We start from the raw sequence: 22,655 nt of genomic DNA, 5'->3' as shown, positions 1-22,655 counted from the left end.
TGGGATCAAATGCAGCACCTTCCATAGGTCAGTGCTCTACCATGGGCTACAGTCCCAGTCCTCATAATGTTTTAAATGTGAATGCTTTGAATATTGTGAACCTATATATTTTGGATTTCTACATAATAAGAAATACTCTAGGAATTTACCTGACCAAAAATATTCTTTTTGAATTGAGCTTTCTTTAAAGATTTCCATTGTCTGAGTCCATTTGGTGTTGCTATCACACAATGCCACAAATTGGAAAATGTATAACAGGAATTTATTGGCTGTTCTGGAGACTGGAAAATCCAAGATTGGTGAGGACATTCTTGCTGTGCTATCCCATGGTGGAAGGGCAAAGAGCTGATGAGAAAGAAAGGCAGAAGGGAAAGAGAGACAGAGGGGACTAAACTCTGTCCTTTTATATGGACTACCTCCGGTCATGGCATTGATCCCTTTACTCCCCTCTGGGATCTAATTACCTCTCAGCGGGCCCCTCCTCCTAACATGCTTGCATTGGGAATTAAGTTTCTAACACATGCTTTTCAGATAACATATCCCAAAACCTCAGCATTTATTTGAACTGAGATTTCATTACTCTTCATTTGTCACATTCACATATGTGACTACATGAGATTTCTTTCATAAGCTGGTGATATTATTTTCAGTGACTTGCCTCTATCAATAATTAAATTAGTTAAGCAAATTGGTTTGAGTCAGTGGACCAGGGTGATCCAAGTGTGAACGTTATTCTATCATTTGATCTTAGGGTTCTCTATTTAATGATAATATTTTTGTTGGTACTACCTGTATATTTGTGTATGAGGAAGCTGACTTGGCAAAATAACCCAAACCCCAAACCCCAAACATAATTAAATATGCTGTTCTCATTAGGAAGCTATCATTCTGTCTACTCAGATGTAGCACAGCTTTCAAAGTTCTATGGTATTCATTAAAAGCAAGTATCATCCTTTAAGTTTGAATTTACTCATTACCGGAGCACATAGTTGTAACAATAATTGAGGAATTGCTTCATGGTGTAAACAATGTTGGGTTAGGCCTTACTTCAGTACCCTTCACTTGAAGAGAGGTCATTATTCATGACTTAACTTCAAACACTCCTCCCTTGAACCTCTACAACCTTCTGTTCCTCCCACTCTTCTGAAATTGTTCAGTTAAAGGTCACAAATTATTTCTTCTCAGAATGATAACTTCTTATCATTCTTCATGAATGACTACAATTGCTTCTCAAATGTTTTCCCTGCTGACACTTAGTCCTTTCTCTTCCCACCTCCATATTCTCCTTTTCTAAAATGCAAATCACTAGAATGATTGCAACCTTTCCCAATGCCTGTGAGATAAAAATCCAAATTTCTTAACATGAGATTAGGGTTCACCAATGATTTGCCATTTGCAAAAATCAGAACCCACTTTTGTCTTGAGAAAGATGACAATTCTGAACACACATTCCATCCTCAAACACCTGCTCCCTGAATGGCTTGACATTGCACTATTATAATTCTCTTTCTACTTTTGGTCATTGCTCTTGGTCTTATCTGCCAGTGTCTCTTATCTCTGGCATTTCTTTAGGGCCTGTGCTTTTATTCCTTTTCCTGTTCACCTCAACAATTCCTTAATTCCCAAACTCAACCCAGAGAACTCCACATCTCCCCATTTCCAGGGGACCTTACCTGGATTTTGTCAACAGCTCAAACTCCTTAAGCTCCAAGCAGTCTCATTTAATTCCCACTGCTTGCCTTTTCCATTCTGAATCCCTTAGTACTTTTAAAAAAAATACTGAGTCTGCCTCACTGTTCCATTCTGAATCCCTTAGTACTTTTAAAAAAACTACTGAGTCTGCCTCACTGTTCCATTCTGAATCCCTTAGTACTTTTAAAAAAACTACTGAGTCTGCCTCACTGTTACTGCCAAATCACCTACTTCTTTTCAATCCCATCCACCGATGCCAGAGTAATCTCTTAAAAACATATCTTTGAGGATATCATATCCCTGTTTAAATGGTTCCAGAATAAAGTCCCAATTCCTTCTTGATCTAACCCTAACCTACCTTTTCAATCTCTTTTGTAACCATGCTCTTAAGATGGAGGTGGAAAGCCCACTCAGTTCTGTAAACCTTTTTGTGCCGTTGCTCATGTTTCCCTTGCCAGAACATCAGCTTTCAAAATCACCTGTTTCCCTTCCTTGGAGTGTAGGTGCACAAAATGACTCTGTACCTTTTCCTGGCAGGTTTTCTCTTAGCTGCAATTATTTCCTCCTTTTACTAGGTTCCTTGTAGCATTTTAAAAATCTGTTTATCTGTCAGCAGTAGTTGTGTCGTTGTTTTATTTCTCCTGATAGACTGTAAGATGTCAAGTGGTGTATTCAATTTTAGCTTTCCTTCCTTCATGGATTGGGGGTGGGGATGGGGGTGTCTGGTAAAGTTGCTGTGTTCTGAATTGCACAGAACTTTCAAGAAGTATTACAGAAAGCCAAGATACATCAGAGCAAAATACAGAAAAACAAAATCAGTTAGAGTTCACAACTCTTAATTTCTACCTAATGTTTCTATTCCAGAGACTACATTTCATCATCACAAGATATCTTGCCTTTTTCTCTTCCTTTCTCCTTTGAGGATTTCTTTCTTTTTTTTTTTTTTTAAACATTCATTCATATATTAACTTTTTTTTTTAAAACATATTTATTTATTTAGTTAGTTATTGGCAGACACAACATCTTTGTTGGTATGTGGTGCTGAGGATCGAACCGGGCCACACGCATGCCAGGCGAGCGTGCTACCGCTTGAGCCACATCCCCAGCCCCCTTTGACGATTTCTTAATAACTGTGCTGGTCACAATGTAAAAAGAATGCGGGGCAGAATGAAAGGCGAAAAAGTGAGGGTTTTCAACTCAAAGGTCCTAACTTTGCATTACTGGGGACGGAACACAGGGGCACTCTTATCTTTGGCTACATCTCAACCTTTTTATTTTGAGACAGGATCTCGCTAAATTGTTAGGGTTGGCTTCAAACTTGTGATCCTCCCTGTCCTAAGTAGCGGGATTACAGGTCTATGCCACTGCAACCAGCTCAAAGATTCAAAAGACTTTAACTTTGGAGGCTATCAATCCTATTTGCTTTGCGCTGTTAAGTCTAAGTTGCACAACATTATCACTAAGATACCTTAAAGGGGGGGGGGGCGCACAAATTGAAAGCTATGTAAGTCATCCTGGACCCGATAGTATAAACTTTGTTAAGGAGTAGGAAAATCAAAATGCTCATATAAGATGTGGGGGATTAGTCATGTGCGTGTAGCAACAGTACACTTCAACACTGCTTCTGCATTATTAAGGCTCGGTCTGACAGCACCAGCCCACTTTATTATTTTTATTTTTTAGTACAGGGATGAAACCAGGGGCACTTAGCCACTGAGCCACGTCCCTCGCCCTCTTTTGTATTTTATTAGAGACAGACTGTTGTTGAGTTGCTTAGGCTGGCTTTGAACCCGCGATCCTCCAGCCTCAGCCTCTGGAGCCGCTGAGATTACAAGGGGGCACCTCTGCGCCCGGCTGCACCAACCCATTTTAAAATATAGATTTCAAAATCACACTCCTTAAAGAAAAAAAAATTTTTTTTTCTTCTGCACCGTATTGCAACGCGGGAGTACTGAGGACATTCTCCTGGGGTCACAAGCCGAAAACTAGACCGACCCTTTCTAGCCATGAGGAAATCACTTCCATAAAGGAATTGCTGCATCCCGAGAAGGCTTGACCTGTCCTTGTAAGGGCGGTCCCCAGGTGTAGACCACAGTCCCCACAAAATAGAGCGAGCTCCACCGCCAAAGACCCTGCCCACAGCCTCCCGTGCAAAGCAGGGGTCGCGCTGACCCGAGCCCAAGACAGTACTCAGGACTGCCGCTAGTGTGTAGACCTGTTCAGCTCACAAAGCACGGGAGTCTGCCGCGAGCGTGAGCGCAGGCGCTGCGGGGCGGGGGCGGAGGGGACACGCCGTGATCAAGCCCAGACGCCAGGCCACTCTCAGGCCCACGTCACTGTGGTGGGCCTTCCGCAGGCCTAAAGCTGCGAGCGGCTGGAGGGCGGGAAGCGACCCGCGGGTTTGCACCTGCACTGCCGGGTCGCCCCTCCCCTCACCACAGCCCAGCGCTGGCCTCCTTCCTCTTCCGCCCCTCGAGTTTCCCCAGTCTACTGCCGTGCCCCGCCCCGCTCGCGCGGCTGCCTGGCGGGCTGTGACGTCACCAGACCCCGCCCACTGGCTATAAATACTGGCGTCTCCGGCACCGCCTTCCCACACTCTTTGGCTCTCCTCGCGGCTGAAGCGTTTCCTTTTCACCCTGTTGTCGCCTTCTCTGCCTCTTCTTTTCCTTTCTCCTTCTGCTGCTCTGCGGTGTGACGAGGCCAAATCCTCTCCCCACCCAGCCCGCGACTTTCTCCTTTTACCCGCGCTGCTCCATTTCTCTCTGGCCGCCGCTGCCACTGCTGCTCAGCTGGTGTCGGTGCCGCGCTTTTCTCCCCACGTCGTCCCCGCAGCCTATGGCCCAGGCCGCCTTGGGTATTTCTGCTCAAGGTAACCACATCCCTCTTTAAAAATTCCGCCGAAAAAGAGAAGACGCTTTACCCGACTCTTTGGGCCGTTATCTCACGTGAGTACTGGGAGTAGGAGAGCGGGAGGAGCTGGCGCGGGCCGGCCTCGGGGGCGGTGGGTGCCTCCGCTGGGCCGCGTAGCCCTGGAGTCCCCGCAGCGCCCCGCGGCCAGCCGCTTCGAACATGGCGGACAGCGGCGTGTGTGGCGGCTGTCGGTGCCTCGGGTGGCGGGGCTGGCGCGGCGGGTCGCGCTTCAGGGCCTCAGAGGCTGCCGCCCGGCGCTCGGCAGAACCCGAGCCACAGCGGTTGGGGCGAGGGGGCGTGTGCGTGCGGGGGCGCGCGCGGTGGTCTGGCCGCCGGGGGTCGTGGTCCACTCCCGGCAGCGTGCGGCCCCCACCCCTCTCCCGTGGTGCATTGCTGTTTCCGGGGAGGGGGCCCAGCTACGGCCCCTCGGGCCGTGGTCCCTATCTGCTGCTGGCTCTGCTCGGCCGCCTTTGGTTCCGGAGCCGGGTGGGCGGCGCGATGGGCTGCAGCGGCTTGGGCGCTGGGTTATGAATGGAGCCGGTCGGGCCCAGCGCCGGCCTCTTGTGACAGCTGCGGAGGAAGCTGGTCTGGGGGGTGAGGGGAGCGCGGTCCCCCTCTGGTGGAGGAAAGTTGACCCCACTCGGGGCCCGGCGGCGGGGAAGCCCCGGTGTCAAGTAGCGTGCGGGAGGCCTTTGGCCCCTTCTGGAAGCCTCGGGGCTGCCGCTCCGCCTCTGCGGCGTTCCTGATTGGGCCAAGTCGCTTTCACTCACCCCAGTCACCTCCCGGAGTCTAAGTATTAGTCACCATGGCTTCGCTTTCCAGTTCGCGCCGCGATTTCTGGGCAGAAAGAGGGAAAAGGGTAGGCTGGGGTGGCTTATCAGGTATTATCTTGACTGCCAGCAGTTAATGGTGATGACGTGTTTCAAATCTTAGAGAATATATGCCCTGAACTTGTATTCCTTAGACTAAACCACTGGCTAGGAAACGAGAAATGGTCGGGGATACAATTTACAGTCCAGTCATGTTTCAGCAGATTTTACTGGATTTTGTGGTGGCATCTAGGTTGAATATGTTAAGTTTTTCTGTGTCTAGCTTGGGTTAAGAATGACTCTTAAGGAATCTCTCTCCCTTATTGTGCGCTCAGGAAAGCCTGATAGAAATGTGGCTAATGGTTGTTTGTCGAGGCCCTAATGATCCTTACACATAAGATATCATGCAAATACTGATCCTGAGGACAAATAAGCTCCGAGGAGTTTTACATTAAGTAGGAAAGATGACTGACTATAGGAATAAAAATGAAATCAAATTATAGTTTTTGTCCCCCAACGTATATTTATATAGGATCCCAAACAGGTTAAAGAGTGGTACCTCCACTTTGATTCTATAATTAACATTAACATTTTCTTTTATTTGCCTTATATAATTGTTGCGTGAATTTCACAGTTATGTTAGAGACACCAAAACACTTCCCTTCCAACTTTAGATAGGAACCTCGTCGTTAGATAGGGTTCCATGCTGTTAGCAATTTAAAAAATTTGGGGGGAGTAAAATTGACGGTAAAATCCACAAAAGTGTACTATTTGAGCCTTACAAAAAATACTGCTATGTAGTAACTCAAGCCTCTATCAATGTGCAGAACAGTGCTGTTGGCCCAGATAGTTAGTTCCCTTTTGTCTAGTCAAACTGTCTCCAAGTTGCCACAGACTCAACCATGATTCTGATTTTTTTAAATTAAAAGATTAGTCTTGTTTGTTCTAGAATTTCCGTACAAGTAGAATCAATCTATATGCATTCTTTTGTGTAAAAGGCTTTAATTTGGCATGTTTTTGATGTTCACATTGCATTTTTCAGTAGGTTTTTTATTGCTGAATAGTACATTGTATAAATACCTTGCCTGATTTTTTAAAAAAATATATAATTTTATTTTAGAAATTTCAGTCTTATGCACACAAAAGAAGTCTCAAAGACAGTAACAGTTCCTGTATACTTAACCAGTTGACCATCTTGTAGTATTGTGGTACATTTAATCTAAAGTAAACTGAATTTGTTAAGTATTATTACTTAAACTCTTGAGTTTCTTCAAATTTCACCAGGCTTTTGGTTTTTGGAGTACTAGGGATTGAACCTGGAACTTTACTAGTATTCGGCAAATGCTTTACCACTGAGCTACACCCCAGCCAACAGTTGCTTTTTGTTGTTCTTTACTTTTTCCAGAATTCAGTCCTAACTCTACCACATTGTATTGAGTTGTCATATCTCCCCAGTCTTATCTGATCTGTGACAGTTTATATTTTCTGTTGCTTTTCATGATTTTCAGTGCAGAGAAGTATTGGTTAGATACCTGATAGACTACCCTCCAATTTGGATTTGTCTTGATATTTCTTATTACTTGAAAGAATACTACAAAACAACCTTAGAAATAATTGGTAAAAACAATGTGTAGAAAAAAATCATAATTTTGAGATACTAAGTTTTGAGATACTAAATGTCAAAAGTGATAGGTTTTTTGTGTCTTGGTCTGCTGGCTGATTCAGTCAAGTCTGGTATGCCATGCTCTTCAAATAATTGTTGAGGAACTTGGTTGCAGAGTTGTCTCATCTAGCTAATTTATGCAAACCATTCTGACTGAAAAATTTTTCATAATTCCTTTATCTTTTTATTTAATCATTCATACTTTTGAAAATGTGCTTTTCAAAGTTTGGCACCTTCTTTCCCTGATAGTATATTTTTGTTAAATTTAGTGTCTTTGGGGGTGGGGTGGGTAACCTGGAATTGAACCCAGAGTGCTTAACCATTGAGCCACATCCCCAACCACTTTTTTTTATTTTGAGATAGACTCTCCCTAAGTTGCTTTAGGCCTCAACCTCCTAAGTCACTGGGATTATAGGCATGCTCTACAATGCCCAGCTTCAAGTTTTATTAAAGATCTTACTGAAGAATATTCTCGCATTTCTAAAGATTAATGTTTTTATATTTCATATCACTTAAACAGCAAAATAGCTGTGGGTAATATAGCAGGGAAATGATGAATAATGTCTCACCAAGGATAATTATCCTGTTGCCTAGGATAATTGAAAGTGAACTGTCCCTGGCATGAGTAGTATTTTTGTTTATTTTTAAAAATTATCTAGGTGTGGGAAGAGTTGGAATGTTTACGGAGTAGCACATTATTTGGAATTTTATGTAAGTTTGTAATCATTGTTGCAAGTTAATATGTATTCTTTGGTCATCAACTGTGAGTGTCTTTAACCAGTTTCCCCTGCTAAGTAGAACATATTACTTCCTTCAAGGAATCCTTGAATCCTGGTGGAAGGGAAAGGGAGGCTTTAGGCATGCTTAAGAGTGCTTCTGAAATTTTTCGAACTCTTGACCTTAAATTTCTAGTTTTATTATTTCTGGTTTCCTTATTACCATACCAACCTTTTCTAGCACATACTGTCAGGTTCTATTACTTTAAAACAGTAACTATTGAATTACAAATAGAAATGTAGGTATAGCATTTTATCTTGGGAACTAGTCAAACTGTAATAGGTGATGACCATTTATAAAACAGCATTTTGTGTAGTGTGGCAAACACTTTGACAATTCATTTGCTTCTAGTGGTAATAGAATGAAGTGTAGATCTAGATAAGTTGGGTATGAGAAAATAAAGCTTAAGAGATTACTTGCCTAACATTATAAGGACTTCTCAATAATTCAGATACATAAGGTATTAGGATGTACAACTTTTTTTTTAAGTAATAAGAATTTGCATATTAAGCAAAGAAAAATTTAGACTTGAAGTTGAAGGGTGTTCTGGGTAGTTCCAGACGTTAAGATCAAGTTGGAACATTATGTATTTAAAATCTTGCATATATGCTGGATTGTTGGGGGAACTTGGACAAATGAAAGCAAAATTTATAGCAGGCACTGTGGTGCATGCCTGTAGTCCCACTTACCTAGGAGACTGAGGTGGGAGGATCACAAGTTTGGGGTCCTATCTCCCTCAAGATAAAATAAAAAGGAATGGATGTGTAACTCAGAAGTAGAGTGCTTGCCTGGCATGTGCAATCTGGATGCAATCTCCAGTACCACCAAAAGGGCGGGGGAGGCAAAATTAGACTGGAAATTCATGAATAGGTAGATAAAAAAAGCAACTTGATAAGGTGACTGGTGCCAGGTTCTGTGAACTTCTGTAGTAGAGCAGCTTGGAAATGATTATTAATAAAAAGTGCTTGGTTCTATGGTAAACACTTTGAAACATTTTGGGTAATGTGACTTTAACAAAACGTATTCTATTAAAACTAAAGTTCTGTAGTTTAAGTGAACCTGCTATTGGAGCACAGCTGAATTTTATTTTTTAACATGGAATTATCTGCCACTTTTATTTTCTTTAGGGCGAACTTTCTGACCAAGTATACAACTACCCAGAAGGCCTAGGAGAAGTGCTGTATAGAGAGCAGTTTGACTTTAACGCCGAGCCACCTTGGGAACCTAGCTGATGATAGGGGGGTTCCATCTCCTAACTTGTCCATGTAAGTACCTAGGGGATCCTAGTAAAATGAAGGCAAGTGAGAGTGCTGTGTTTTTCAAAACTTGAAGTTATATTTCTTTAAGAGCAGTGATCTTTAAAAACTCTTGACAGTTATAGATTAGACTTAACTATTCAGTTTAATTTATGCATTTTTCACCACTTAACTGGGTAATTTATAATTTACTTTCTCTTGAATGCATATAATATATTTTACATGAATAAATTGTAGAGTGTTTTTGTTTTTGTTTTTTTGGAACCAGGGTTTGAACTCAGGGGCATTCAACCATAGAGCCACATCCCCAGCCCTATTTTGTATTGACAGGGTCTCACTGAGTTGCTTAGTGCCTCATTTTTGCTGAGGCTGGCTTTGATCCTCCTGTCTCATCCTCCCAAGCTGCTGGGATTACAGGCGTATGCCACCATCCCTGGCTGTACAGTGGTTTTTGGATTTAAGATGTAGTTTGCCACATCATTCAACCATTTAACTTTGGTTCAAGTACTGGTCTTGATCAGAAAAAAGTCAAAAACCATTTTTATTTTTTTGGTACTAGAGATTGAACCTCAGGCTTCATGCATGCTTAACATTCTATCACAGAGCTACACCACCAGTCCCAAAGACATTTTTAAATAAAGGAAAGGATTCTGCTGACATTTCACTCATTAATCTATACCTCAGAGCATGGGATTTGAAACATGAATCTTAGTTTTTGTTTTCTTAGTCATGAACATCATGCTAGACTAAATATGATTTTTCTAGTTTACATTCCTTTTCATAAAATGTCTTTTTGTATAATACTCAGCTGTTGGGAACAACTGGTTGTTTTTAGAGGACTTTCTGAAAGATGTCTGTGTCTCCCCCATCCTGCTACCTTTCTAACAGATTTTCAAGGATAGTTTTTGACTAGATTTTCTGTATGGATTGACTTTTTAGAATTGATCCCCCATGCAAAATATCATTCCTCAGTAAAATATTTGATATGCTAGATTTGTGTGGTTGGTTCATTTAAAAACTTAATTGTATATAGATTTCTTGCTATTGAAATTTGATTTGGGGTATTGAAATTAGGATATTTCTCTTGGCCAGAAACTTGGAAGGAATAGTATTAGAAATTTTCACAAAACCAAAAGATAGTTTTGGTGAATTTAGTGTTTCTTTAGACTGATCTGCACCACCACCACCACCACCATGGTTTGAACCCAGGGGCGCTTGACCACTAAGCCACATCCACATCCCCTGCCCCTAAGTTGCATGTTTATTCTATCTTATGAGAGGGTGTTAAAGCAAACCCTTAAAGTACCATTTGATGTTGATGTTAACTCATTTAAATGATTTTTAGATTTCAGGTTTTTAGGTTAAGGCTAAAGAGACAGAACAGTTTTAAGTACTAGGATTTTATAAGTTACAAGTTCTAATGCTTATAACCCTGATTGGAGGTTTTCCTATTTTGGCTTTTTTCTAATCTGTATAAATTTAAGCAAATTGCTTAGTTTTTGAAACAGCCATATAATAAAGTTGGACTAGAATAATTCTTAATCCTAAGCAAAACAACAACAACAACAAATTTGTAATGCTGTTTGGTTATGCATTGTGTTTCTTGGATGAGTAGTATTAGTATCATCTAGAACAGAAATATAGAATCCTACCCAACTTGAGTCAGAATCTTTTGAGACAGGATCTTGCTAATTGCTGAGGCTGACCTTGTACTTGGTGATCCTCCTGTTTCATCCTCCAGAGTTGCTGGGGTTACAGGCATGTATACCATATTGCCCCACTCAGAATGTGCATTTTAAACAGATTGCTTGTATGCATATTAAAAGAGAAGCATGGTGCCAACATCTTAGTACCAAGTCCATTACCTAATATTGTTAGGCTGTCTTTTCTAGGATATCTGATATTTTCCCTGAAGTTAACTGGGAGGGTCTGATTGGCAAAGATACAAATTAACTCTAAGGTGAAAATTAATTTTTCTTTTAAGGAAGGCTATAATGAAGGATGTTTTTAGTTAAGTTTTTTGCTAAATTGGAAATTAAATCTTCATTTTTTTTTAACATTTGTAATGTTTCCTCTTACACATTTGACACTGATAACAGTAAGCTGAAATATATGAGAATAATTTTTGCCAAACAAGAAAAAGTAGTTTTAGAATAATAAGTAATATCAAAAATTCAGAAAGTCCTTACTCTTTTGAGTGAGGGAAGTGGGAACAGACAGACTATGCTAAAGATGTTTATTATTTATTCTGTAAGTTCTGGCAGCCCAAATTACTGATTTTTAGATTTATTATGCCCAGGGACAAGGTATTAACATATACTCTTGTACTAGATGCTTTGCTGTAAAGCTATAGGCCCACAATCCCTTATTCATATAATTTTGAAACCCAGAAAACTTTTTTTTTAAGAGTTTTCCTTCAGCTTCCTTGGTGTGACCCAAACTAATTTGGGAGAAAAATGTGACCTGAATCTGTGCTGAGGTGAGGCTATTTTTATCCTATCCCATTTAATGTTAATATTCCAGAGTTTTCATGTAGATATATTGTGATTACAGGATGCTAACTCATTCTCTTGGAGAGAGTTACGTTATATATTATAGATACCACATTATTGCTCTAAACCTTGACAAATTGTGAACTCATAAAATACTTTGTTCTATGGTTTCACTAGAATTAGTAAAAATGGTAAGAGAATCATACCTCCCAGAAATGTAATATTCTTATGTATAATAGTGTGTTCTAGAAACCGAAACCCTGAGATTAATCTTTTGTTGAGCAACAGTACTATTTGGAACCAATAAGAGGACTTTGCATATAACATTGCAAAGCATGTTAACTGTTGAATATTAGTAGAATTCCTGTGCAGGAGATCTGAGCTCCAGGATTTGCTTCAGGGTAAGGTTTTTAAATCAAATAAACATCTGAATTTAGAGGTAGTTCATTAAGGATCTGGAAGCTATGGAAGTTGCTTACATAGTACAACCTCTCCCCACTCCCTCAATACTGGCTATTGAAACCAGGGATGCTACCACTGAGCTACATCACAGCCCCTTTTCATTTTATTTATTTATTTATATATTTATTTATTATTTTTTAAAATATTTATTTCTTTTTTAGTTCTCGGCAGACACAATATCTTTGTTTGTATGTGGTGCTGAGGATCGAACCTGGGCCGCATGCATGCCAGGCGAGCGCGCTACCGCTTGAGCCATATCCCCAGACCCCCTTTTCATTTTATTTGAGACAGAATCTCACTAAATTGTCAAAGACTGGAATTTATAATCCTACCTCAGCCTCCCAAATTTCTGGGATTATACATGTGCCCATCACTAGCTGTAAATCATTTTCTTTTGAAATTTGTTTTTAGAATATGTATGATGCATTATGTGAGCATTGTGAAAATATCTTTGTTGCTGAGGATAGATCTCAGGGCCTCTGCATGCAGTCTCTGAGCCACAACTTCAGCCAACTCCAGCACTTGAGAATACCTTGACAAATATTTTTAATATTAGTATCTCAGATTAAATTCCTTATGTTTGCCTAGCATGGTGGTACACACCTGCAATTCCAGCTACTCAAGAGGCTGAAGAAGGAGGATTGCAAGTTTGAGGCCAGCTTCAGCAATTTAGCAGGACCCTGTCTCAAAATAAAATATAAAGGACTGGCCATATACCTGAATGGTAAAGTTATTCTGTGTTCAGTCCTGGGGTGGAGGTAGCAATAGTGGAATTTCCTAGGGCTTTATGGAAACCCCGGTAAGGGGTTTCTAGTGTGTTTGTTTTGTTTTCAGTTCCCTTTAGCTGTAACTCCAGTATAATTAATAAATTAGCCTAATGGAAAATATTTAAAATTACCTAGTCCAGAAAACTAAACTCCCTTTAACTAGTGGATTTGGTAATAGCTTTTACCAATGGATTCAGTGATGAAGTCGGGTTGAATTAATCATTGTATACCCCCTGCCTTTTTGTTGTTGTTGTTGGGGATTGAGCCTGGCAGCACTCTGCCACTGAATTACATTCCCAGCCCTTTTTATTTTGAGACAGTGTCTTTACTAAATTGACAAGGCCGGCCTTGAACTTCTGAGTCTTTTACCTCACCCTTCCAAGTAATTGGGTTTATACCTGGGCAACCAAGCCTAGCTATCATATGTCTTTCAGTATCATATTGTATCTAAGTATAGAAAGAGATTTAATTAATTAAGTGTACTTTTTAAGTTTGCTTTAAAAATTACCTGATTGTTATTAGTTGACTGTATGTTCTTACAGAAACATCAAAAGGACATCAGCATTCAGGTTCTGACTTTCAATTGTTAGTATTTATATAGCCTTAGTAGGACCCCACCTTAAGATTATTTTAACGTTCTTTATGAATTTGTTAGTGCTGCTTCTTCATGTATCACAAATTGTTAATAGAAAAGAGAGGTTGGGGCTCAGGGCTAAAGCACTTGCCTAGCATGTGTGATCCCCAGCCCTGGGTTCCATCTCCAGCACCACATAAACTAAGTAAACAAAATAAAGGTATTGTGTTCATCTACAACTGAAAAAAAAAAAAGAGTTGATTCTACTTGTGGTAAAAAGGAGAAATTTGATTATGGTAGTTAAAGATACTGTGATGCAAGCAAATTCAACATAACATTCATTAATGGTTGATTTTCTTGGAGAAAGATGAGTAAAACTATCATTGTAATATATAGTTTTAAGGGGTGGGTGTGTGTTTATTATTTTTAAACAACCCTTGCCCCCCATACTGGGGAATGAACTCGGGGCCTCTTACCATTGAGCTATATAATGAGCCCTTTTTATTTTGTTTTGTTATTATTTTACTTTTGAGGGAATTCTCTGTTGCCCAGGCTGGCCTTGAACTTGTGATTGATCCTCTGCCTCAACCTCCCAGGTAGCTGGTATTATAGGCATGTGCTACCATACCAAGTCTTAAAATATATTTTTAAAGTATGTTTATTTCTTTGACATGCATAAAATACTTAAGGGTGCATTTCTGCTGGTATAAAGTAGCAGAAAAATATTCTGTATAAGCATAGTGTGAATTAAAAGCATGTTAATAGATTAGTAAGTTTGGGCGGGAAATATGGTATTGTTGCTTGGGGCAAATTTATCTTTTCTAGGAGGGCCAACAAGATTGGAAAATGGTGTAGACCAGTTTTTAAAGATGTTGAACTGTTTCTTGCATTTGCTACACTGCATAGTTTAGTTGAGAGAATTAATAAAGTGACTACCAGTCTGTTTCACACTGTCTTCACTCAACACATTCTTTTTTCAATTTAGGGTTTCCCCTACCCCTCTCCTTCACACCTCTCAAAACCATTTTGGAACACGGAGGAATTAATTATGAGAAAGGTTTTGTAAACACTAGGTAAATTTGGTAGTTTGCTGTTCTAGGTTGGTCATTGTTTAGATAAGCCTGAGGACACTCTTCCAGTGAAAGTACTTATTACATAATGGAAGGCCCAGGAAACAGATGTTTTATTCTTAACCTCCATTCGTAGGTTATTCATGCCTATTTAATTAGTTTGTTGCATGCTAATTGAAGCAGAGATTTAGCCATCCTTTTCCCTAATCTGGTGTTTTTCACTTGATGGTCCAAGTAGAAAGTATTTGGATAACATACTGACTTAGAAGGATTAGCCTGGTCCGGTTCAGTTTGCCCAGGAATGTATGCAGCCACTCTTGAGGTTTGAAATGTCTAATGGATTGACTTGCAGCAGGAGTCAAAATAGCAAACTCTTTCGAAATATTCTTCATAAATTTTTTGCCTCATTTTATGTAAGCACATATTTCAAGTATCTCTTCAGGATTTATTTACTATGGGATTTTATTTTGTTCATTTTATCTAGCTTAATCAGTTTATGAACTGATCTTTGATACCTCAAACACAGTTGTTTTGGGGGACAATGGTGAGAGGTTTTTGTTTTGTTTTTTTTCTTGTGATGTATATGGTCTTGATCTCTAGAGGTTTGAAAATAGTATCTTCTAGAACTGCTTTGTTTGAAACAATAGCCATATACAGGTACCTTAGCAACTGGGAACACAGCTCATGGATAGAGCACTTGTCTAGCATGTGTGAGGCCCTGGGTTTGATTCCCAATACTCTGGGGGAGGAGAGCTTTGTTTTTAAAAAATTTAGTTCCTCCGATGCATGAGGCTTATATTTCAAATGCTTGAACTACCAGTAAAGAACAATTCATTCATCATAGAACATTGGGCAGCACTACTCTATCATAATTATTGTAAGTGAAATATGAATCACATTCTAAGGTTTGTCTAATAAAAAGTTGTTGCTGAATTTGTAAGGGTTTCTTATTTGTATATTCTTACTGAATTCTTTAGTTGTCTAACATATCCTTAGGATATTACTCCTTATAGTGACTGAACCTCATGTAAATTGAAATTAATATTAGCTTTATGTTGACTTTCTTTTTTTTTATTTTTGTGGTACCAGGTATTGAACCCAGGGATGTGTTTAACCACTGTACCACATCCCCAGCCTTTTAATTTTGAGACAAGGTCTTCCTAAATGGCTGAGCCTGGCTTTGAACTTGTGATCTTCCTGCCTTATCCTTCTGAGTCACTGAAATCATAGGTGTGCACCACTGTGCCTGGCTACTTCAGGTTATTTTTATGTATTCCTTGCTCTTTACTGAAAGTATTGCAAAGAGCTGTTACAGGAAGTATTCTCTCTTAGTTCATCACCTAGGTTTAGTGTAATCAACAAGAGTTATATTTGGTGTGATCACAAATAGGATGGTGTATTCTAGTACATTCATTTTGGAAACTGTAACAGTAACCAAGTATTATTCCAAAGGAGATATTTGCTCTCCTGAATTCACGAAGAGCTCCTACAGGTTATAAGAAAAAGGGAAAGCATGATTTATAAAAAAGATTAATAGACTCAAAATTCATTTGTCACTTCCAACCTAGCATTTCCATCCTTGAGCATGTGTCCTAGACTGTAGCACCTATGTCTATTTAGACTTGCAGCCAGTACAGGACAGGGTATCCTGTAAAATAGCATACTGCAAAGTATTGCTTAGGATTCCATGAAAGAAAACTATTAAATAAGGGAATGGTGCTTAGCAAAAGTCTAAACATCTGTAGGGGAGACACACACACTGCCACCTGTGAGAAGGACCTTTGAGATATGACTCTTGTTTCTTAATTGCTTGCTTAACCTGGTCTTTGTTGCAGTAATTGTATTTCACATATGTTTTATATACAACAAAATAAAAAAGTATTCCATTGTAGTTAGGGCTTCCAGTTAGTGAGATCTGCCTAAAGTATGAATATGTCAAATCTTATTTACATTAAATAAGATGAGATTTCAGTATTTTTCTTGCGCAGGCACACTTTTTCTAGGGAAAAAAATCGAGTCTTCAGATTGTCAAGGGAGTTTAATAGTGTTAATTCCACATGTAAAATAACATTGCTGTGAAAATTCTGTATTTTATTTTTCTTATTAAGATACATTTTAATATTTATTTTTAGGCATTTTGAACCTAATTTGAAATAAGTTGGGCCTATTTCCTTAACCCTCCCTCTCATCTCTTGTTCATTCTTGTTCTTTTAAGGGCGAAAAAAAATCTTCAGATCTTTTAGTGTTCTTTCTTTAGGCTTACTCAGTTTTTTTCCCTCCCCTCCCAAACTCATCTCCTGAAAAATAATTTTTTATGAGTATTTATTGTGATCACTAGCTTTCCAGTTATTGTCAGTTGAAGCAGGCCCTGTCCTGGTTATCCTGAGTGTTCCGTCACTTGTTTTTATCCACTATGGCAAAAATGGATTATGTGATCTTATGGCCATCACCCAATTTATTAGAACTTCCTATCATTTTTAGTATGTAGCTTCCTGGAATTTTTTTTTTCCCTGGTTCAGACCTGCTTGAGGCCTTATTACATCTATAGTGCCAAAGTCATTTTTTAGAAGCCTCTTTTAATGCTATTCTGATCGATCACTTCTAAAGGTATTCTGTGTGGTAAGTAACTTTTTTTCCTGTTTTAGGTAGAATGCAGAGGAGGGGGCTTTTTGACATATGTTTTTTAAAGCTGAGTGCTGAGTCATCAAATGCTTATGTAAAAATAAAGAACTTCCTATTATTGCCTTAGGCATCTTCAGAGTAACTATAGTAGTGTAAATTTCAAAATAGCAGTTTTTCACTTTTAAATGAGTAAAAGTCCTGTTAGAAAAATGGTTGATGTGTTAAGGTTGGGTTTCCTGCTTAGGTGTCTCTGAAACAGTACTCTCAACCTTTCAGCTCTCCCTGTTCTACTTCCAGGGAGGTCTTCACTTCAGAAATCCAAGACTCATATTCATCCAGCTTGGTGTCAAGTGGGCTGTTGCTGCCAGAATTATCTTGTGATTATTTGAAAGATGTATCAGTTTCTTCTGAAGTACAATCAACTGTAGAAGCCTTTGTAGCAGGTGTGTAACAAGGCAAGTGCCCAGCTGCTGCAACCACTACTCTTGGAGCTACCCTCCCTGTGAACATGAGGACTCAAGGCCTCATGGAAGGCTCCAGGGAGCAGTGTGTGGTTCTTTGGAGCCTTTGTTTCTTTTGGCAGCTCTTCATGGAAAATGTATTATGAAAACACCAATATAAAGGTGTAAATGAGGGATGTTAAAATTTTTTTCCCCAGCTGAGTCCAGGAGGAAATTTCCTATTAACAAATTACTTTTGTGATTATAGCAACTTTAGTATTGTGAAGTAACCTGAGGTTTCTCTCAACCATATATTAATAGTGTTTGTGAAAATAACTTTGAAAGTGCTTGTATGTAGAGAACACCTTTTCATAATTGTGGATACCAGTAAGCATCAGAGCTTTTATAAAATTTGCTACTAAGTTCAAGTTCTAAAGCATTCTGGTGAAGAGAATCTAAGGATCTACATAGAATAGATTTTCTAAAGTTTTATAAATAATTTAAGGTCCAACAGCACCAAACTGATAAATAGTGGTGCATGATGTGTTAGAATTAATCTTGTTTCTGATTTATAACCAGAACCACTAGAACATTTCATCTAACATCGTGGTTTGATTCTGTATTTTCAGTTAAGAGGATGGAGAAGTCCTGGGAATAATCCCTGTGGTGTTAAAAATCGAGGTGAATTAACTTGCTGAATCTGGTATACAGTATAAACTCTGCTCACCTCAACATATGCACACTTATTTTTTTTGCTTGCTAGAACATGCTGCATCTCAGAATTTTTATTTATTTAATAATATTGGCAGCAACTAACTTTAATACCTCTAAACATTCTAGCAGAAATGTTTCTTAGTTTTTTTTTTTTTTTTTTTAATGTTAACACAAACCTTGCTTTTTGTGACAGTGTAGCTATACAGTGTTTTTGCTAACATTAAGAAAATTACAGGAAAGATCTCCTGGAGTTTTTAAACTTATTTTAAAAAATTCCTTCAGTGAGATGGTGGTATAATATTGAAGGTAGAAAGACTCATTCATGATCAGGCTACTTTGACCCTGATTGGCCCTTTTTGATGGAAATACTGGATCTCCAATAACAGACATTTCATTTGAATTCATTGGCTCAAAGTGTCTTAGAAAGCCTGTTTTCTGAAGATATTTGTGTTTTACAAGTTGCAGAATTTGTTTTTTCTGGGACTGACAAGCTTTTAGCTTTTAACAGTAACTGATAGCTAAGCTTAACATTTACATGCACATCACTTGCATATCACAGTTAAAGACTTCTTTTTAAGAATGTCAAAAACAACTGGTTGTGGTCATGTACACCCAGGAAATGACAAGTTCAACATCAGCCCCTGCAACATAGAGATGGCCTAAGCAATTGAGCCAAGATCCTGTCTCAAAATAAAAAGGACTGGGGATGTAGCTCAGTGTTAAAATGTCCCTGGGTTCTGTCCTTAATTCCAGCAACAACAAAAAGAATGTCAAAGACAGGTTTTTCAATGCATAAGGGATACATTATCACCACCTCTTAAGTTAAGAACTCCCTAATTTAGCTGGGAATATAGCTCAGTGGTAGAGATCACAAGTACCCACAAGGCCCTGGGTTTGATCCTCAGCAGCAAAAAATAAAACAAATAGAACTTTCCAATAAAAGAGTTGTAAAGTCCTTTTTCTTTAGTTCCCAAGATCTACTCTAATAAGTTGGCTTTAATCAAATATTTTATTGTAATTTTCAGTATAATTAAGAAAATCAAGTAGCATTACACCTAAATCTGTTTTAGTGGTTTCAGAAGTGCTTTAATCCTTTTTGTCAAGTACTACCAATATAAAAAATGAATTTTATTTTTTCTAACAATCCTTTTTTTTGTTTGGTTAATAATTCTTCGGTTACTTCTGAAGTGACAGTTACATTTCAAAGATGTGTAGCTACTCCACTAACATTTTCTTGTTTGTTTTGTAGCCAGCATATGCTTTCCGAAATTCTTTTTATTGTTGGTGGTATATTTTTATTCATATTATTAATAACATTTGTCAGATGTTTGGGTTTGGCCTTTAATTTTTAAAATCATTTTACTTCTAAAGAAGTCTTATCGTGGCAGGTTTCTGGGTTGGGAATTTATTGGAAACAGGACATGAGAGTACTTTGTGGTAGTAGATGATTATAATTACATGCCAAAACGAGTATACATTATTACATGTAAAACTGTTAACATGGATACAAAAATGGAAAGAAAAATTTCAAATTTGGGGTCTGCATATCTGAAAATTAGACAAAAGATTCAGAAATCGGGTTTAAAATTGAGAAGATAGTCATGGGGTTTGGGTTTTATAGTCCAGTGCTTAGCCTCTGTGAAGCTCTGGGTTCAGTCCCTAGCACCAAAGGAAAGAAAATAGTCATAAAGATAAGTAAAAGCTGAGTAGGCACAATAGGAGTTTTGTTTTGTTTTTTTTTAATGCCAGTGGAAATACAATGAAGAAATTAACTATGAGAAATGGTTAGTTGATTATGGGGATGTGGTAAAGTTGTATTAAAGAGACTGAATTGTGTTATTTCCAACAAAAAGGGATCCTATGATTTACAGGGATGAGTTTTGGGAAGGCAGGCGCTGCATTTTGTTTATAACACAATTTTCCAGCTTTATATAACAGCATGCCATACTGCTATAATGACATGAACATGTTTGCTTTGAGATTTAAGCTAGTTTTAATAGGCAATGATAATTAAACCCTCTAGATTCTGTAGTTGGAAAAATATTTTTACAGTTATCAGCATACTACTATAGAAATACTCTGAAGAATGGGCATTATGCAGGTAAGATGGGATCCAGTGGGCCTCATTTTTTTTTTTTTAAGAATTTTAATATTTATTTTTTAGTTATCGGCGGATACAACATCTTTGTTTTGTATGTGGTGCTGAGGATCGAACCCGGGCCGCACGCATGCCAGGCGAGCGCGCTACCACTTGAGCCACATCCCCAGCCCCAGGCCTCATATTTTTGTAAATACTGAGTGTTAAAGCAGAGTTACCCTAAGCTACAAAAATTATCTTGTCCTGACTTTAAAAGCTAGATTTTTGATAATGTAGCTTATTGGTAGAGTGCTTGTCTAGGATGCATGAGGTGCTGGGTTCAATCCCCAATTCAAACTATTTGGCCTCAGTTGCCTTTGGCGGTGGACTATCCATAACCTAAGATTTCTCAAATAAATGCTACATGTACTGCATTTAAAGAGACTAGTGAACTGAGATTTTATTTAGGCTGAAGATCTTGATAATTTTTTTAAAAATGTAGTTCTCGGAATAAACAAAAGCTTATTTTGTTCATTTTGGCTGGTAAAACGGTGGTGCCAAACCATGGTGCATGGATCTTTTTGATTTAGTGTTCTTTTTCTGTCAACCTACTACTAAGTATCCACACTTAGTTGGCCTTATTGCTTAAGATAAATATGCATTCTTAGCCTAAAAAACGACTACTTGATGGGCACAACATCCTTTAGAGAACGTCTAGACTATGATTTGACTTCACTGCATAAGTAGTAATTGTCATGCAAATATGCCTAAATTAACTTCTTTGGAGTGATAAAAATAACATCAACTTTAGTCTCCCCCTATCATGAAAGAGGTTTGATGAACTGAATCTAGTTGGCTTCTTAGAATTAAAGTGCTGTTTTAAGTTAAAACTAAGTATTGTTTATATTTCATGAAATTTGACTAATGTTACAGCTTACTGAGCAGTTTTCTTCTGATATAACCAAAAAGCTGATACTACTATGTGTGGGAACCCTTGAAAATGGAGTGCATTTTCAGGATGAGGACCATCACCCAACATGAACTCCTACACAGGATATAGGGAGGTGGTAAATGATGGGGGTGGCAGGAGGAATGAAGGACTCAGGAATGACTATAAAGTTTATCAAGATAGAATTAGTCACAAAAAGTGAGTGGTAGTCTGTCTATCCGAAGGACTTGTTTTATCATGTCTATATTAGAAGGAATCATTTCCTAAAATCACCTAAGGACCAGTGAAATTCAGCAGAGAAGATGAGCCTTGTATAGCAGCAAGTGTTGCCCCAGAAAATGAGAACCAAGTAAAGTGGGAAGGTTTGATTGGGAAAGTTGGGTTTAGCCCAAGGACTTAAAAAAAAAAAATCAGTTGGCAACTCAGTTTTTATCTCTTTGAGCTAGCACTTGAACAGGTGTTTTTGTTTCATATGCTTTTTTGGAGGGCAGGGTTTACAAAGCCTTTTGACTAAGATGGTTAAGGGAGATTTTGAGAAATTGAGGTAAGATTTGTATAGTACTAAAAAAACAGCACAGACCAGGTGTTCTAATTGAGTATAAAACCTGAACAGTCTGTATTCAAAGAAGTCACAGTTTGTCCCCTGAAGCTATCCTCCACCCAGCCTAGTTCTATTATTTTTATCTACTCTAGAATATTGTAAGACATGTCTGAAGTTACCTGGTCCTACTGTTTGTTACTGGGTACCTGGGTGGGTTACCTTCTCAATAAATTATATACATTTACTAACTTTTTAGAGTGGGCATTAAAGTAATTCAGTGTTTCCGAATGCTAAGTGATCACAAATTCTTGACTAAATTAAGCACTTGGCACACTTTCACTAATAATTCATGTAATGTTTAACTACTGAAATAATGTAGACTTTGATATAACTTTTATTTTGACAGTTTGTTGCATATTCTAAGGACCCAGACATAGGCTTGGTGGCCCGTCTCTTGTTTTTCCTGGTTTATGACTTTCGGCTTTGTGGAATACGGCTGAGATGAAAGGATTTATTGACGATGCAAACTACTCTGTTGGCCTGTTGGATGAAGGAACAAACCTTGGAAATGTTATTGATAACTATGTTTATGAACATACTCTTGTAAGTGCACCATTTCATAATTTCAAAATAATTTTCCTAATTTGAAAACATCAGTGCTTTGTTAATTTCTAAGAAGTTAATCTGATAAAAAGTGTTTGATTTGGTTAACTTTTCCAGGTTTTAAATTAACACGGACACCCCTACCTTGAACAGTGTATATCTCTTTTTAGTCTACATTATTTTAAAATGTTTCATAATTGCCACCTCTCTATTTTTTAGCACCTAACTCTTATGTTC

General features: G+C 38.6%; 1 protein-coding gene across 2 annotated transcripts in view; it reads left to right on the top strand.

Moving 5' to 3' along the window:
• Positions 1-4,271: 4,271 nt before the first annotated feature.
• Positions 4,272-22,655, top strand: part of Azin1 (antizyme inhibitor 1) — a 30,442-nt gene continuing 12,058 nt past the window's right edge. The window contains exons 1-4 of one of the 2 annotated variants that reach the window (XM_046464715.2): positions 4,272-4,637; positions 8,979-9,116; positions 17,392-17,549; positions 22,222-22,418. In XM_046464715.2, the coding sequence (XP_046320671.1) occupies positions 22,317-22,418 (102 nt within the window). In that variant the 5' untranslated portion in view covers positions 4,272-4,637; positions 8,979-9,116; positions 17,392-17,549; positions 22,222-22,316. The remainder of the gene's footprint in view (positions 4,638-8,978; positions 9,117-17,391; positions 17,550-22,221; positions 22,419-22,655) is intronic. The other variant, XM_046464713.2, reaches the window with a different exon arrangement.

This window comes from Marmota monax, unplaced genomic scaffold, assembly GCF_021218885.2.
Source record: "Marmota monax isolate L192 unplaced genomic scaffold, Marmota_monax_Labrador192_F-V1.1 WCK01_AAM20220418_F8-fsc00003, whole genome shotgun sequence".
NCBI classification, from domain to species: Eukaryota; Metazoa; Chordata; class Mammalia; order Rodentia; family Sciuridae; genus Marmota; species Marmota monax.
The sequence above is the reverse complement of the archived record's forward strand: the minus strand, read 5'-3'. Positions and strand labels throughout refer to the sequence as shown.